Genomic DNA, 16,996 nt, shown 5'->3' with positions numbered 1-16,996 from the left:
AAGGGGCTGAGTATGGATTTTCAGTAGCCCAAGGAAAGTTACACATTGAATTCTGAATGATCTTGAGAAGAAATAGGAATCTTAAATTAGAAAACCAGGCAGTCTACAGAGGTCTTGTCAAGCACCCCTCTCTCACATACCTTTACCCTCACACAATGTCTGTGCCGGGCCTTTTCTTTTTCTTTACATTTTATTTTATTTCCTTTTTATTGTCTGACTCACTCTTGGAGCTTCTTGAGTTAGAGCTCTGACTCATTCAACCCTGCCTCCCCTGAATCTGTTATGTTACCTGTCATATAATGGTACTTAATAAACATTTCCTGATTGGAGAAACAGCACCAACCCTTCCTTCCCCTTTTTGTTTGTTTGTTTATTTATTTATTATGAGAAAGAAGAGTGTCAGCAGGGGAGGGGCAGAGAGAGAGAGAGAGAGGGAGGGAGGGAGGGAGAGAGAGAGGGAGAGGGAGAGGGAATCCCAAGCAGGCTCTGCACTGTCAGCGCAAAGTCTGATGTGGGGCTCGATCCCACAAACTGGGAGTTCATGACCTGAGCCAAAATCAAGAGGTGGACGCTCAACCAACTGAGCCCCCACGCAACCCAACTCTTCCTTTCCCACCATAAACTCTAACATGGTCTATGTGGCCAAGACACTGAACACTGCTACCACGTAACGGAGATACCTAACGTCTTTTGAGATCATTAAAAATTGATAACTAGCTTTTTTAAATCAAGTATAATAGATACTTTCAGGGAAACCTACATTTTTTTAAAATGAAGGAAAACTGGTTTTTTACCCAAACCACACAGGTCAAAGGATTCTTCACTACAAAATGAACTTTGTTTCAGAAAACATATATGAAAGCATGTTACTGATATTCTAAACCATAGAAACTGTGTGTGAAGTTATTACATCAGTATTTTCTACAAAGCAAGCACACTCAACTCCAAATGGCCTGACTATGCCCTAGTGCTAGAACTTCAGGGCCTATCCAGGGATATAAATCCAAATATTGGTGGAATTCAGGGGTGCCTGACTGGCTCAGTCGGTAAACCATGTGACTCTTGATCCTGGGGCTGTGAGTTTGAGCCCCATGTTGGGTAGAGATTACTTAAAAATAAAATATTAAATAAATAAATAAATAAATAAATAAATAAATGGATGGATGGATGGATCCTATAGACCTTGTGAGTGCACCAGTCATAAGTTAGGACTTCATCCCATCCCAAATGGAGAGTATAAGCTTAAAATCGTGATACCCTAATTTTAACATAGGATTTCACTGAATATATTTTTTTTTTTTTTAATTTTTTTTTTAATGTTTATTTATTTTGGGGACAGAGAGAGACAGAGCATGAACGGGGGAGGGGCAGAGAGAGAGGGAGACACCGAATCGGAAGCAGGCTCCAGGCTCTGAGCCATCAGCCCAGAGCCTGACGCGGGGCTCGAACTCACGGACCGCGAGATCGTGACCTGGCTGAAGTCGGACGCTTAACCGACTGCGCCACCCAGGCGCCCCTCACTGAATATATTTAAATGTTTACTTATGTTTGAGAGAGAGCACAAGCAGGGAAGGGGCACAGAAAGACGAAGACAGAGGATCCCAAGCAGGCTCTGTGCTGTCAGCTCAAAGCCCGATGCAGGGCTTGAACTCATGAACTATGAGATCATCACCTGAGCCAAAACCAACAGATGGACACTTAACTGAACGAGCCACCCAGGTGCTTCTTCAGTGAATATATTTAAAAATTAAATCCACACACGTCGAAGAACTGAAGCATAACAGATCAGAAAAACTTAAGAATGCTCTAATATATGTTTAATTGCTATGGCTTTTTAATCTACTGAATCAACCTAAATCTTAAGATTCCTAATATCTGTGTGAATCTGACACCAAAAGACAGCTGGAGAAACAGCTTCAAGGGGCAATACAGAGGATGTAAAAATGAACTCTTAACTAATCTTAATAAACTATTAAAAAGTTAACATGAAAATGTTAAGATAACTTCACCAAGGTGCTAAAATACCACAGTAATCCAAGATTTTTAAAAAGAAAATATTTGTTCCTGTTACTTCAGAATTCTTTCCAGAAGGATTTTTCCTGGATCTGTGTCAGTATCGAAAGTCAGCCAGTTATTCTCCCGGCTAAATATAAACTGAAAAGTCAGCAGCTGCAGGATATTACAAAGAAAATATGACAACCAGGTTGAAAAAGCATGAATATTTGATAGGGTTTTATACCACGTCATAATAAAACATTTAATGCAGTAATATGAAACACAGCCACCTATTAAAATATTTGTGGTACGAAATGGATTTGAAGCCCTTTAAAACATCTTTTGGGAAAATCACGGCCACCAAGCAGCTGCTATTATACAACATGCAATCTTGGAAAACCCTGGCCTGACCAAGCCTCACAGGTTTCTCCTGAAAGTTGCCAGTTAAAACTGGTTTGGTTGCCTATTTTAAGAAGATAGTGAACTGAGCTAGGAGTCTGGTGCTGCTTCTGTCTTGGAAAATAAGGAGGCCTGGAAGGTGATGCACCAGCTTCAATGTTCCTGAAAAGTAGACAGAAAGTTGGCAGCGGGTAACTTTTATTCCTGAGCAACTGGCCAGTGCAGTCTGGCTCCCTAGTTAGTGCCTGCCCAGAGGAGGTGTTTTCTCTCCTCTACAGCAATGGTCCTCCGAGTATGGTCCCCAGCCCTGCAGCCTACACATCATCTGGGAACCCACTAGAAATGTAAATTCGCAGCCCCATCCCAGAACACTACAACACACTACAGAACTCCTGGATCTGGGACTCTAAGGGTGGAGCCCAGCAACTGAACAAGCAATCCTGGTGATGCGGATGCACACTAGTTTAAGAACTGCCAATCCAGGGGAAGAAACAGTGGCGATCTATCTTTACAGTCCACACAATGGGACAACCGACAGCTGCTGACAAATTACGAGACCTTGTGTTTCTCTGACACTAGGGTGGCCAGGGACAAGGACCAGATTTTCTGACAGGGGTGGAGACAAAGAATAAGATGTGGGAATGTGTCGGGACAGTTAGGGAAGGAGAGGACAGAGTTAAGTCTATGCTAAAGTCCCTTTAGAAATACCAACTAATCAGGACAAGGGCTTTTCTTTTTGAAAAGCTGAAGAGTCAGTCACTTTTGCTTCTGTCTTATCAGACACACTGTTCCTCCAAAATCTGTCAAATTTACGTATTGGCCACATCAAGGTGAGACCTTTGATTAATTCACTGCAACAGTCAACAAATATTTACCGAGCACCTACTATGTTAGGGAAAGGGACTGTGCTGGGTGCCGAGGACATAGGAGCACGAGCAGGGGAGGGGCAGAGAGAGAGGGAGACACAGAATCCGAAGCAGGCTCCAGGCCCTGAGCTGTCGGCACAGAGCCCGACGTGAGGCTTGAAATCACGAACCACAAGATCATGACCTGAGTCGAAGTTGGATGTTTAACCCACTGAGCCACCCAGGTGCCCCAAGGTGAGTGCTTTAGGACAGAGGAGACATGTGATAATGACTCAAAAGACTACACCGAATGGGGGTCGTTAGGGATGGCCTTTCTGGAGAGAGGAGACCGGAAGAACAAGAAGCAGCCAATCATGTGAAGATGTGGGGGCAGAGCATTCCCAAAGGGGTCGGAGGAAGAGCAGAGGTGTGCGTGATACCACATGAGGTCAGGGGGTGGGCAAGACCCAGATCACAGAGGGCCGTCTGCGCCTCAGAAAAGAGAATGACTTGATTCTAAGCGCAGGGTGATTTGATTCTGAGGGCTTTCTGCAGGGGAGTGGCGGTTTCCGCTTTCGGTCTGCAAGAGTTCATGCGCCTCCTCTAGAGAACGGACTGGAAAAGGGCAAGACCGGAAGCTGGCTTCTGCAGTCTTCCAGGGGAGAGACAGATGGTTCTGGTTGGGCAAGAATGGCAAGAGTAGAGATGGAGAGGAGGATCGGGCATCTCTCGTTGGGTTATACCTCCTGGACTTGTGATGGGTGGGTGGAAGTGTGAGGAAAGAATCCTACCTGAGGGCCTCGACTATCCACCCGTGAAAGACACTTGGCCGAGTCGGAAATGTCAACAGACCTGCGAGGGGCTGAAGGAATGTGAGATGCCTGGCTGGAGAGAAGGCAAAGGGGGCTGGAAGAATGAGAATACGGCCGAGAGCAAGCGCCCTGGAGCAGAACTGCCCCAGGCCCTGCACCCTCGCTCTACACATCACTGGCTCTGCGCCCCGGGCAAGTCCTTTCCCCTCTCTGGGCCTATTTTCTCACCTTCAGGACAGACACGGGTCTCAAATTTCTGCCGGGAGGACTGAGATCATTTAATTTGACTGAATTGAAACCCGCGTCTAGCACACAGTCAGCCCCAGAAGTAATCTTTCAAAAGAAGTCTGAAGGGCCTGCACGTGATGGAAGACAAGTCCTGCTTCGTACGTGACACGAGGGGCCCCAAGCCCAGTGAGTATGAGGTACCGAGTATAAGGCACAAGAAAGAACTTCCTTAAAAGTGGATTTCACGCTCACAGGACAGCACATTACCCAGAATGGGACGAACAGTGGCCAGGGTTCCTGTAACAAGGGACCCTGCTACAGCTGCAGATCCTTCTCTTTAAAGCCCTTTCTCTCACCAAGATCAACGAAACACCCCAAGACCTAGGAAGGGCATACGCCCAACTCCAGGCCTTTCCGTTTCTTTGCTAAGGCACTGGAGAGGGTTGGGGAGGGCGGTGGAGCAAAACCCCGGGGCTCTAGTCTCAGTGCCACCGCTCAGCCACCAATCTCCCTCAGCAATGACGTGGGGACAGCACTTTCCCTGGTTAGCCCATTAGGCTGTGGAGCATTGCATGAGATGACATAACAGGGAAGTCAAATTACCCGGAAAACTCTGAAGTATTTTAGTGTTAAACGTTTACTCCACCAAATACACTGCTCCGTCCTTCAACTGGGGCCTTTCGGAATTAAACAGAGGATTCCCGACTTCACCTTTTGTATTCCACCTTCATCAAAGTACTGTAGCTACAGTTCAGGTGAGAGGGAAGGGGCAGGAGAGAGAGCGTGTGCTGGAGTGAAAAGCACGGTTCGAAAGTTCCCACGAAGGGGAACATCACAATCGTCACAATTAACCTTGGGAATCCCTGAAGAGAGCAACAGGTCGTACTGGCCCAACACAGCGCTTCCCCTCCACCAGCGGAGCGCGAGGCAGGTGAGCGGTTCTCCCGAACGCAGGGCCCACGCTGTACAAGAGGCAGGCGGCCACAAGCGGCACAAGACGTTCACACAGCGAGACACACAGGACCAAGCCCAACTTCCCGGACTACAGGCTCTCATCTCCCATCTCCAGCTCTCTGGGAACACCCCTGAATGGAACGGAGGGCTCCTGAGCCCCCACTGCCCACACGGTCAAGTCTGCACATATGCTGAATGTGTAGAGGAGGCCACTCCAGCGAATGCAAACTTAAAATCACACCCCATCAGGGGTTACTCTTGGGGCACTCAGGTTTGCTGGGCAACTGTCAGGGAAGCCCGTGGGATGCTGGGTGAGACGAAGGACCTGGCAGCCAAGGGCCTGAGGTCCCGCAATCCTGGCCACGGCAGAGGCAGTCACCCGCCACAGCACGGGCATCCTGAAGGAGTCTCGGGGGCTTTTCACAGTACCACCCTCTAGGGTCTATGCAGAACTCACGCAGCACAGAACCAAGGGAGATGCCAAGGTGTTGGACCAAAAGAAAATGAAGGGCAGCCCTTTACAGGAACTCACAGGCTTCCCAGCTGTTTCCTGGCAACGAGGGCACAGGTTAATCAGGTGGCTGGTTCTAAACCTAAGGAAGGCCTCGGGGCCCCTGACCAACCTGAGTGACTTCTCAGGGTTAGAGAGCAGAAGCCTGAACATTCGTTTTGGTTTAACCCAACTAAGGCCCTTCTGCTTCTACCCTCGGCACTCTGCACAGGCCAGATTGTGTTGTTCCCTTCCTTTTAAGACTCGTTCGTTCATTCATTCATTCATTCATTCAACAAACAGTTACTGAAGGCCTAATGCATACCACTCGCTCACTCGATGGCTTTCCTTCACACTTAACAAAATCCAAAGCTAGAGCTCTTCAACTCATCTCCTTAGCAAGCCTCTCTTGCACAGGAAGGCCTTCAATCTGTTCTTTCAGGACACTGAGCTTGGTCCTGCCATGAGGCCTTTGCACTCACTGTCCCCGCCTCCCCTGCCTACGATACACACTGTCGGGCTGGCTCCTGCCATCCCTTCTAACCGTTCAAATGTCATCTTCCCAGATCACCTCCCCACCTGCTCTTGATCACATCGCACAATTTCCTTCGTAGCGCCAACTGCTTTCTGAAACTGCCTTAATCGTTATTTACTCCTTTGGCGGCTTTCTTCCCGACTAGAGTGGAAGCTCCTGAAGGCCAGGGGCTGTGTCTCTCTCACCCACCGTTCACAATGGGACACAACAGGCCCTCGATAAACATCTGTTGAATAAACAGACAAAGGACTTTCGGGAAGCCTGTGTTGGAGCACCTGGAAGCCTGCTCCTTGTCACCCAAACCATGCCAAGTGCTCTTGACATTAGGACAGCAGCCGATGAGGTTTGATCTGACTGCAGTAGCATTTATGAAGCAATCATCAACTGGCAGGGCCTCAAGAAGTTAGAATCAAGTAGCTGCTAAGCCGGACTGTAGGTGGCCAATCTCAAGTGCCTGCACACAGGGCCGAGCTGCAACGCAACCATAACGCTGGCTGCCACGGGCACGCTGTGCCCCCCACTTCCTAGCAACCTGACAGGGGTGCTATTCTGGTGCGAAGTTTCCCACAGCAGGCTGGCCTGACTCAGCCTCTCTCTTCTGTGGCAGTATCGTGCAAGACGAGTTGACTCAGCACTATTCCAGCTGAAACCAAACTCCAGGAAAAGGATGTGTGGTCTCCTCCCTCCCCCCGGAGGACCCCACTGCTTAAAAGGACCCCACTGCTGCTTTAAGTTTAAAAGGCAGCTTGTGACAGGTCACTTCGGTCTGAACCCCTACAGCCAATCCCCTCCACGGCCACTGCAACAGACAAGGATGGCTCCCTGGGACACTGGAGGCGCATCGCCCCGGAAAGACGGGACTCCCATCGCCCCGTTCCCTTTAGGTCACCTCCCCTGACAGTGCTGATGCTGTGGCCTTAACTAGCCAGAGGATTTCAGTAGCCGGGCTGGCGGCCCTGCCTGCTTCATCAGAGGTCACCCGTTGTCCCCGCATTTGAGAGGACCTCCTTGGCCGACAGGTACAGCCGCCTCTCCATAAGGGGGACACTGAGTCTTCCCCCAAATCCTGCACTTCTGGATTCTCTCTTACCTTATCAGCGTCTCTGGGGGACCTCCCCCAGCTAATCCTCACCCTACCTCCTCAAGAAGGCCATCTGAGTCCATCCCCTGATGCCCATTTGCGGAACGTTAACTCGGAAACGGACTCTTCGTGATCTGATCCTCTGGCCCATCTAAAGAGTGTAGAACAGCGAATCCAGTCTCAAAATAAATGCTGCTTCCCTCTACCTACACGAGACTGGGAGCACTCCCCCTCCTCCAAAGTACAGCCCCCCTATTCCCTCTGCTGCATCCTGGAGATGGGGATCTGCTCAGCTTTCCTGCCCCAGTCACCCAGACTTCTCATTTCACTTGTCCCTCTCCCCATACCCATCCACTCAATAGGGAACTGCTGAGCTGAACCCACTTATCTTTTCCCAACATCCAAAGGAGTGGAACGGAGTGACAGTCTCCGTAAAACAGGCACTACTAGGGTATGCTTCCCTCACCCGAGAGAGGAGATTTTTCTTTTCGGAGAGAAACATCTCTGAACTTTCCCCCACTCTCAACCATTGCATGTGGCTTCCCTCGGTGGACCTCCCGCACCGAACAGGTACCCCCAGGGCTTCCAATTCACCCAATGTCGAAAGTTCCCACCGCTGCCCCACTCAGAGCTTGGCTCCTAAAACCTAACATGTCTCCTCAAAGAAAAGCCTGATAACGATGGGGTCATTCCCCTTTGGAATCTGAGAGATCGTTTTCCCTTCTCACTTCGCCAGTCCTGATGCCCTTAATCCCCCCCGCTCCGCCAAAACCAGCCACGCCAAGACGCCCCCTTTCCAAGCGACATAGAGATTTCCTCGGCTAACCCCATCCCCCAAACTAACGCTGGAGCCGTCCCCTTAACCAATGGAGGATCCTCGGTCACCCCCTTGAGATCGTTTTCTCCTTCCATCCATCCTAAGGGGTTCTCTGAAGTCCCCGCCAAACGGACATCCCAAGGATGGCTACCCCCTCACTCGGACCTCCATCACCCGGTAAGGGACTCTCATCCATTTAGGGGCGCTTCCTTATCCTCTAGGGGACCCGTGGATCTCCCCCAGAGCCGCCAGCCTCGTCTCCTCAGGAGTGCCTCTGGGCTCGCCCCTCGATAGCTCCGGCCGCTCAGCATTGCCTTGGGGCCGGGTCCTTCCTCCCAACAGGGCCCTCACGCCGCCCGGGGAAGCCTGTGAGCCCCGCCGCGCCGCCCACAGGCCCCTCAGGCCCCCGCCCGTGCTTCCGGCCACCGCCTGCTCCTCCTCCCCACTCTGGCCGCCAGGGTCGCCGCCGCGGAGCCCAGCGGACAGAGGCAGCGCAGAGGCCCTGGTCCCGCTGCTAGGGCCTTTGCGGGTCCCCAGTCCCTGGCCCAAGCCCGCGCCCCCTCGGCAGGCCGGGTCCGGCGCCCCAGCTCACCCGAGCCCGTGGTGGCTGCCATCTTGCGTCGCTGTCGCTCGAAGGCCGGCCCCTTCTTCACCCCCCACCCGTTTCCCCGGGCCCTTCTGCGCAGGCGTCCGCGCCTGCGCAGACGACACCGCTGACGCCCGCTACGCCGACCGCGCGACCCGTTGCCGGGAAGGTTTTTTCCCTGCCTTTTCAGAGAGGGAGGAAACAGGATTTGTGTGCGGGAGGGCCCAGCAATGTGCATGTCCCTCCAGGCTCGGGTGCGAGGGAGTTATTGAGGTGCTTGGTGAGAAGGGCGGGGGTGATCGGACTTGGGAGGACTCGATTATGAAAGATACAGAAGAAAAGAAAGCTTAAAAAAAGTTACCTATTTCGCTGCGAGCGTTTTCCTATCTAGCTGGAGCCTCGCAATATCTCTACCAGGTCGGGATTAATGTGAAAAATGAAGCTGAGGAGGGTTAAGCGATTTATCACTATTTAGCAGTTAAGTGACTAAGTCTGAATTTGAACCCAGGCCAGAAATGTCTTGCTTCCAGGATCCATGCTCCCTGGCCAGAGAACGTTGGGGGGCATTAAGTTGTCAGGGAAAGCATTCACTCATTCATTCATTCACTTATCAATCCATTTATTCATCCAAAGAAATATTTACTAAGAACAACTATGTGCTAGGCGCTGTGCTAGGTTGTGGGAATGGATACATACCCCTGAAGTCTGCTCTTGTGGGCTTACATTTTAATCGGAGATAGCCAGTTAACAAAGAAATAGGAAAGAATATATAACTATGATAGGACGGAGAGTAAAGCAGGGACGGGGCAGCAGAGGGGCCTCCTAAAGTGGTCACATTGAAACTGAAACTGAATGATTAGGAGGTAGGGAGCAGCATGTGCAAAGGTCCTACAGACACATGTTTGCAAATATATATTAAATCCAAGAAGGGACTGCTCCTTTATTGTAAATGGTCTTAGAAGCCCTGAAACGGATGTACAAACAAGCTGCGAGGTAAAGGGACTGCCTCAAGGTAACACAGCTAACCCTGGCAGAGGAAGGACGGGGACTTTCAGAACAGGCAACAAGGAAATGGGAAGCTCTCATCCAGCACATCCATTGCATCACCTGGTTCTGACAGCAGTGCCTCCTAAGCATTTCTCGGCTCCATTTATTTCTCTTACTTAGGGTAGGCTGTCCTTGTCTCCCACTTGGGTGACCTCAGCACCCTTTATTCTTGCCCCCATGGTCCAGTCTCTGTGTGGCAGGCAGAATTTGCTCAAAACGCCCTTCAGTTAAATCTTTCAGTGGCTCCCCATTTCCTTGTGATAAGATAGGCTCTACAAGTCACGTGACCATAGAATGCTCCTCCAAGAGGAACGTCAGATTCAAAGAAGGCCCGGTATAATCGTGCCAGGACAACAGGACTCTTCTGGGCAAACCACGATGGATGGCCACCCTAACCAAAGGCCTAGGGCGGGACCAGTAAGACACCTGTGAGATGTCTAGAGCTTTCACTTAAGCCTCATTTAAGGAGACTTTTAGTCTTAGGTCTCACTTCTGCCCCTGCACTGTCCTGCAAGTGAATACTTCCCTAAAATTTGCACCCTGGGTGCCTCTTTCCCCCCTCCTAACACAGCCTGTACCTCTGAGACTTGCCTCTACCTCTCCAGCAACACTGGCCTTTTTCAAGCCCTCTGCAACACGTGCCCTCTACCCTTAGGGCTTTTGCCTGAGCTCGCTCTTCCGCTCTTCAGTTCTCAGATCCAGCATCACCCCCTCAGGGAAACTTTCCTTGATTTCTCCAACCTGGTCGGATTCAGCTATAATTGATTCTCAAAGTGCCACGTGCGTCTCCTTCCCAGCCTGGCAACAGGTAATCACCTTGAGAGTGTCCCGTTTATCACGTGATTCAAGTTTATCTTGAAGAGCACAGAAAATATTTGCCTTGGACTCTGGGTCATTGGAAAGCCTCAGTAGCAAGTGGGAAGCATTTGGGCTCCTAAAGTGGACTCACCTCCGGAGTGAAAATTTCTGGGTTTCTGTCTTCCTTCACCACTCCCTTTGCTTTGTGACTTTAGGAAAGAGACTTGAATCTCTTTTGGCATCAGTTCCCCCTTCTGAAAAGGGGGGGGGGGGTTGATAGTATCAACCTCATAGGGTTGCTGTAGAGATGAAATGCTTTGATAAAACTCTTTAGCACAGAGGGAGGAGGGGACGCTAGCTGATATTTACCAAGCCGTCATTTCCAGTTTTTAAACCTTTCAGCAACTGGATGCAGCAAATTCTAGGGACATCCCCATTTTAGAGATGAGAAAACAGACTCAGAGCTGACAGGTGAAGGAGTGAGGATGAAAACACAAGCCATTTATCCACGATGCTCCTAAACGTTTACTCGCATAGATTCCTTGGTTCTCTAGGGGAATTTCTGCAAGCAAAAGTCACAGTAGAGCAAAAATTCCGGTGCGGAACACCTTGCAGGAGGAATAGGTTAAACCCGACGGTCCGGGGCATGCTGGGTATTGTAGTTCAGCGGCGTCGCGGAGCCTGCCGGGAGTTGTGGTCCTCGGCGCTGAAGCTCCCTCCGAGAAGCTCCATCCCCTCTTTCGGAAGTCACAGCCAGTCCCCCGAGCCGGATTCGGCGGGTGCCTGCGCCTCATCTCCGCCTTGCGCTGGAGCTGGTAGCTGTTTACAGGACAAGAGTCCTGTTTATCGGATTGTTGGGAAAATTAAAATGGTTAATGGAACTAAAGAATTTAGAGAAGGCCTTGACACAGAGCGAGTGCCGTATAAGTATTAGCTATTATTTTTCTTATTAATCCTCAATGACCCTTGCAGAGAAGCTTTTATCATCTCTATTTGTCAGATAAGGAAACTGAGGCTCAGAAGCGTAGGAATGCTTTCCCAGGATCCCACAACAAGGAAGGAATAAAATCAGGTTTGGAATTCAGTTCTCTGAACCCTGGGGCACCTGCCGTTTCCTCCGGGGAGCTTGGGAGATTTGGAGGAAAGCGTGGGCGGGGTTGCATTTTTTACCAATTGCAGCCTGGCGGCCTTGAGGAGATTGAATGGGGCGGCAGCAAGGTTGGAGGCGGGGAGCCAGAGAGGGGGTGTGTTGGACTCCGTTGACTGCGTTCAGTCACCATGTCCCTTCGTGCCCACATAGCTGGTTTTGTTTAGGAGGCTGAAGGTCCGGTTCCAGGTGTGAATCCAAGCTAATCACTGGCACAACCATTTCCTTTTGCCAGTGATTGGTCCCAGGGTGCGCAGGTCACCTAGTTCTTTCCCGCCAATGAGTTGAGGAGGGGACGTGTTTGGAAAGTTTCCCTCCCTTAAGAATAACTGAGGAGAAAGCTTTTTGTCCCTTTTCTTCCATCCTATAAAAGGAGGTTTTTTGATGGTTGGGGCTGTGGCGATCAAGAGGCCACAAAGTCTATGGTACATTACAGGTGTACAGAGAAAGAAGGTGCTAGCACAGGAAGATGGCAAGAGCTAGGACCTCGGATGATGTGGTTGGGCTGCTGAAGGAATCCCGGGGCTGTCTACCTACAGGTTTCTTAAGATTTCGTAAGATGTGAGATAAGTGTCTTTATTGCTGAAGCTGCTCTTAAAGGTAGGTTTTCGCTATTTACAGTCAAAAGCATACCTGGTAGGTACAGGAGGCTGCACAGTGCTCCAGTGAAGAGACACATGTGGCCTGTTCCCCAGCGTTCAAACACTATTCTCAAGAAGGTGGGAAAACATCTGGGCAGTTTGGGAATCTGTGTGATGTGAAAGGCATGAGTGCCTCACAGGTATAGTTAAGAAAAAATGCCTCCTGCATTTTTACATTTCAAAATGTAAAAAATGCAGCATACTTGCTGAAGCCTACAGTATTATTTTTTAGAACAATATATTTTTTATTTTTTTTTAACATTTTATTTATTTTTGAGGCAGGGAGAGACAGACCATGAACAGGGGAGGGTCAGAGAGAGGGAGACACAGAATCTGAAGCAGGCTCCAGGCTCTGAGCCGTCAGCACAGAGCCCGACGCGGGGCTCGAACTCACGGACCATTAGACCATGACCTGAGCCGAAGTTGGCCACTTAACCGACTGAGCCACCCAGGCGCCCCTAGAACAATATATTTTTTAAATGTCTACTTATTTTTGAGAGAGAGAGTACGCACAAGCAGGGGAGGAGCGGAGAGAGAGAACACACACAGGATCCCAAACAGGCTCCAGGCTCTGAGCAGGCAGCACAGAAACTCACAAACTGTGAGATCACGACCTGAGCTGAAGTCGGATGCCTAACTGACTGCACCACCCAGGTGCCCCCCGAGCAATACTTTTTAAAACTCTAATGTGCACACAAATCACTAGGAGTCTTGTTAAAATGCAGATTCTGATTCTGTATGTGTGTTTGGGGGTGGGGGTTGTGCTGAAATGCTGCATTTCTAACAAGCCCCTAGGGGATGCGCAGACCGCACTTGGAGTAGCCAGCTTATAGATAACATTATATAATTTTATGATCCTATTTCCAATTTATAGTTAAGAAAAAACTCCCCAACCTCCTGCTACAGCTTTTATAATACAAACTACAGAATGTAAAGCTGACAAATTGTTCACAGGAAGGATCGTGGGCACCCAGAAGACAGAGAGTAGAATGCCTGGGGAGGGGGTCTGAGATTGAGTGGGTGTGGGAAACACACTTGCTAATGGCATTTCATGGCACATACATGGAATGATGTCCCTCTGGGGTGTGTCTGAAGCATAACATGAAAATGTTTTATTTAACATTTGATGAAGTTGCTGAAGTATGTAAAACCCAAAAGGGATGGGAGTGGGTGGATAGGGGGATGCTACAATTTATCTACTCACTCCTCTCGATGGACATCTGAGTTGTTTCCGTTGGCTTCTTCCTATACAGTTCATTTCTGTAATGTCTGAATTTTGTATCATGTTACTTTTGTGGTCAGGGAAAAATAAATAAGAACCAGAAGTCTGGGGCGGTGGGGTGGGTAGGACCAAAGGGTGAGTTTCCCTACATTATAAAGAGCCCTTGCAACTCATTGTGGAAAAAAAAAAAAAAAAGATAAACAGTCCAAAAGAAAAGATGTTAATCATAGCGAACATTTATGCAGCATTTACTACGTTCCAGGAACATAGTATTTTGCATATATTAATTCATCTAAGCTTCACAACTACCTTATAAGGTAGGTACTGTTATCTCTTCTTACAGATGAGGAAACAGACACAGAGAGGTTTAGTAACTTGGCCAAAGTTACAAGCTTGTAAGTGGCAGAGCTCGGATTTGAACCCCAAGCTCTTAACCACTACTGCCCTGCCTCCCAAGAAAAATAGGAAAAGGACATGTACAGAGTAAGGAAATGAGGTAAGATACCCGCGGTCATTCAACATACTATATTTCAATGATTCTGAGATGCACATTATTACATTCCCACATCTGTGGAATCAGGGTGCATCTTACAATCAATGATCTCTTAGATTCAATGAAAGAGAGTAAGAGAAATGCAAATTAAAACCACCTATCAGATTGGCAAAGAACAAAACACTTGATAACACACTGTGTTGGCAAGGGTGTGGGGAAACTGGCACTCTCAAAAGTTGTGAGTTTAGATGGGCAATTGGAAAGCAATTTGGCCTGAACTATCCAAATGTAACACAGACACCCGGGGCCCAACCATTCGGTTCCTAGGAATTAACCCCTCAGGGGTCTGCTGGCCCCGATGAGCAAAGACTCAGGTTCTCCCCTGCACATAACAGCAGTCTTGTATTACCCAAGACTGGAAACAACCTCAACGTGCAACAAAAGGCGAGTTAAAACATGAAAGTCCAATATGAAGTTGGAATGCTACACAGCTGTCAAAAAGAGGAAGGAAGTATTGATCTAACATTGTCTCCCAAATACGCTAAGTGAAAAAAGGTAAGCTGCCGAACTGTGTGTATAATATTCTACTGATCGTGTGAAAGCAGGGGCCGGGCACGCCTCTCTGCCTGTTCAAGGGATTTGCGAGGGACTTGTTGAAGTATGGCTTCTGGGGAGGGAAACTGAGGGCTTGGAAAAACATGAGTGGGAACACGTTACTCTTCACTCTAGACCAGGAGTTGGTAGATTTTTTTTTTTTTTTTTTGGTAAGGGGCCACATAAGTAAATATTTTAGGTTTTGAGGGCCATTTGGCTCTCAACTTTGCCGCTGTATTAGGCAATGTGCAAATGAATGGGTGTGGCTGCGTGCCAGTAAAACTTTACGGCCACACTGAAATTTGAACTTGATGTGTTAGGAAATATTCTTTTTTGTCCCCCAGCCACTTAAAAAAATGCTCCTGGGGCCATAGAATAACAAGTGGGCCAGCTTTGGCTCACGGGTGGCCATCAGTGGACCCCTGCTCTAGATCCTTCTGTTTGATTCTTAGTCTTTACCTTACGCATGCATTACCTATTAAAGAATAGTTTAAAGGGTAGCTTGAAATTATTTAGGTTTATCAAAAGGGGGCGGGGTAAAGTTGGGGACAGGTGCCCCTCGAAGATCCCCTGGAAGAAGCAGCCAGCATAGAGGGGGATGCAGGGCATTCCCAGCCAAGCTGGAAATACACGTTTGCCCTGCGTTGCTACCTGCCCCACTCTGCCACCAGATAGCAGCACAAATCCACCTAAAGGCAGGCCATCCCGCACCAGCTGGGAAGCTGAGGGCAGAAGTCAGCCCGTACACCTGTTTTATTTTGCCTACTGTATATATATTTTTTAATATGTATTTTTGAGAGAGAGACAGAGACAGAGTGCAAGTGGGCGAGGGGCAGAGGGAGAGGGAGACACAGAATCAGAAGCAGGCTCCGGGCTCTGAGATGTCAGTACAGAGCCTGATGCGGGGCTTGAACTCACCAGCCATGAGATCGTGACCTGAGCTGAGGTTGAGGGCTTAACCAGCTGAGCCACCCTGGCGCCCTTGTCTACTGTATGTTTTAAAAATGGAGCCAACATCTTTAAAAATCTGGATTTCTGGCTCCTCTTTAATCGGCTGGTGTGAGCAGCAGCTGCTCTCTGGGCCTGATGTCTCCAGGGCATCCCAGCCCTCTGTGTCAGCTGCTCTTTCTCATCCTGCTCTGTTGCTATTTTCTCGACGCGTTTCTCACTTGCCACCTGCCTCCTCACTTCCATCCCTCCACTGGGGCTACAGGCAGGTGTGAAAGCACAGGGGCTCCGGGTCACATCAGGGCTCGGATTCCAGCCCTGCCACCTACTAGCTATGTGACCGTGGGCCTGTTACCTGACCCCAGTGCCTCAGTTTCCTTATCTGCAAATGGGGCTAAGTGTCTTCACCTCTCAGATCCGATGTATGGAGCTCTCTGCAGTCCGGCATGTGGTTAAATGTTCAGCAGATATGAGCATTTCCCCCTGCCCAGCCCTCACAGGCACTTGTTTGCAACACCCATATCTCACAATGACCCAACACAATCAGACCGGACACTCCTTCTGGTTCTGAAGGTGTTTTCCCAGTCCCTGGGATTCAGGAGCAGCTGGCTCTGCCTTAGCAGCTGTGCCGTCTTGGGCAAGCCAGTTTACCTCTCTGGACTTAGGCTGTATTTTTGCTGGGCCAGGGTAATTAACACAGGTTGTTAGGCCTGGACAGTCTCCCCACCGGGGCTTGTGAACAGGAAACCAACTCTTGCAGCCCCAAGGCTGCTTATCTGACCCCTCCAGAGTTTGGCTGGCTGCCCCATCCACTGTAGACCTCCTTTGATAACACCTTACCTTTTCTTTTGGGAACCATCTCCCTCCTCTCATCCTGTGGCTTGGGAAGTGTTGTTCCCATCCCTGCAATTCCGGGTGAACCTGTTTCAAACCTGGCCAATCAGAACCACGTACCACCACAAGACACAATCTGTCCCAGTGGGAGCCTGGCCTGGGCTTCTGCTGCGGCCACTGGGCGGGGAAACTTTTCCACTGAGATTGCAGAGCTGGTCCAATCTCAAGTCTCAACTCAAGAGAAAAACGGAAGTAGATTGACCAAGGTCTGGTGAATCATGTGAACCCTTGGGTCCTGCCAAACCTTAAGTCAGTTATTAACTCAACTTTTCAGTTATTATAGGAGTTAATAAAAATGATTTTAGCTGTTTTTACTTAAGCTATTTTGTCATTAATGAATTGAACTCTAATTCCCCTTCCTTTTGGGATCCCCTCGGACAGTCACAAATCAAGTCTGGTGGTGGGCATACTTTCAGGGCAAAGCTTTATCTGGGGCGCCTGGGTGGCTCAGCTGGCCAAGCGTCCAACTT

General features: G+C 49.3%; 1 protein-coding gene and 1 long non-coding RNA gene across 5 annotated transcripts in view; one reads left to right on the top strand and one right to left on the bottom strand.

Moving 5' to 3' along the window:
• The window catches only part of UBE2V1 (ubiquitin conjugating enzyme E2 V1), a 31,262-nt gene extending 22,412 nt beyond the window's left edge, over window positions 1–8,850 (bottom strand). The window contains exon 1 of one of the 4 annotated variants that reach the window (XM_047067482.1): window positions 8,749–8,850. In XM_047067482.1, the coding sequence (XP_046923438.1) occupies window positions 8,749–8,770 (22 nt within the window). In that variant the 5' untranslated portion in view covers window positions 8,771–8,850. Of the gene's footprint in view, window positions 1–7,395; window positions 7,529–8,321; window positions 8,471–8,748 lie in introns of those variants that run through there. The other 3 variants (XM_047067481.1, XM_047067483.1, XM_047067484.1) reach the window with 3 other exon arrangements.
• Window positions 7,678–11,671, top strand: LOC124502887 (uncharacterized). The gene is made up of 2 exons (XR_006960082.1): window positions 7,678–8,333; window positions 11,142–11,671. It is a non-coding gene; the product is annotated as an uncharacterized LOC124502887 (long non-coding RNA).
• Window positions 11,672–16,996: the final 5,325 nt, after the last annotated feature.

The sequence above is a fragment of the Lynx rufus genome, unplaced genomic scaffold, assembly GCF_022079265.1.
Source record: "Lynx rufus isolate CCGP_SWC_20201006 ecotype Redwood Valley unplaced genomic scaffold, mLynRuf1.p SCAF_8, whole genome shotgun sequence".
Lineage (NCBI taxonomy): Eukaryota > Metazoa > Chordata > Mammalia > Carnivora > Felidae > Lynx > Lynx rufus.
The sequence above is the reverse complement of the archived record's forward strand: the minus strand, read 5'-3'. Positions and strand labels throughout refer to the sequence as shown.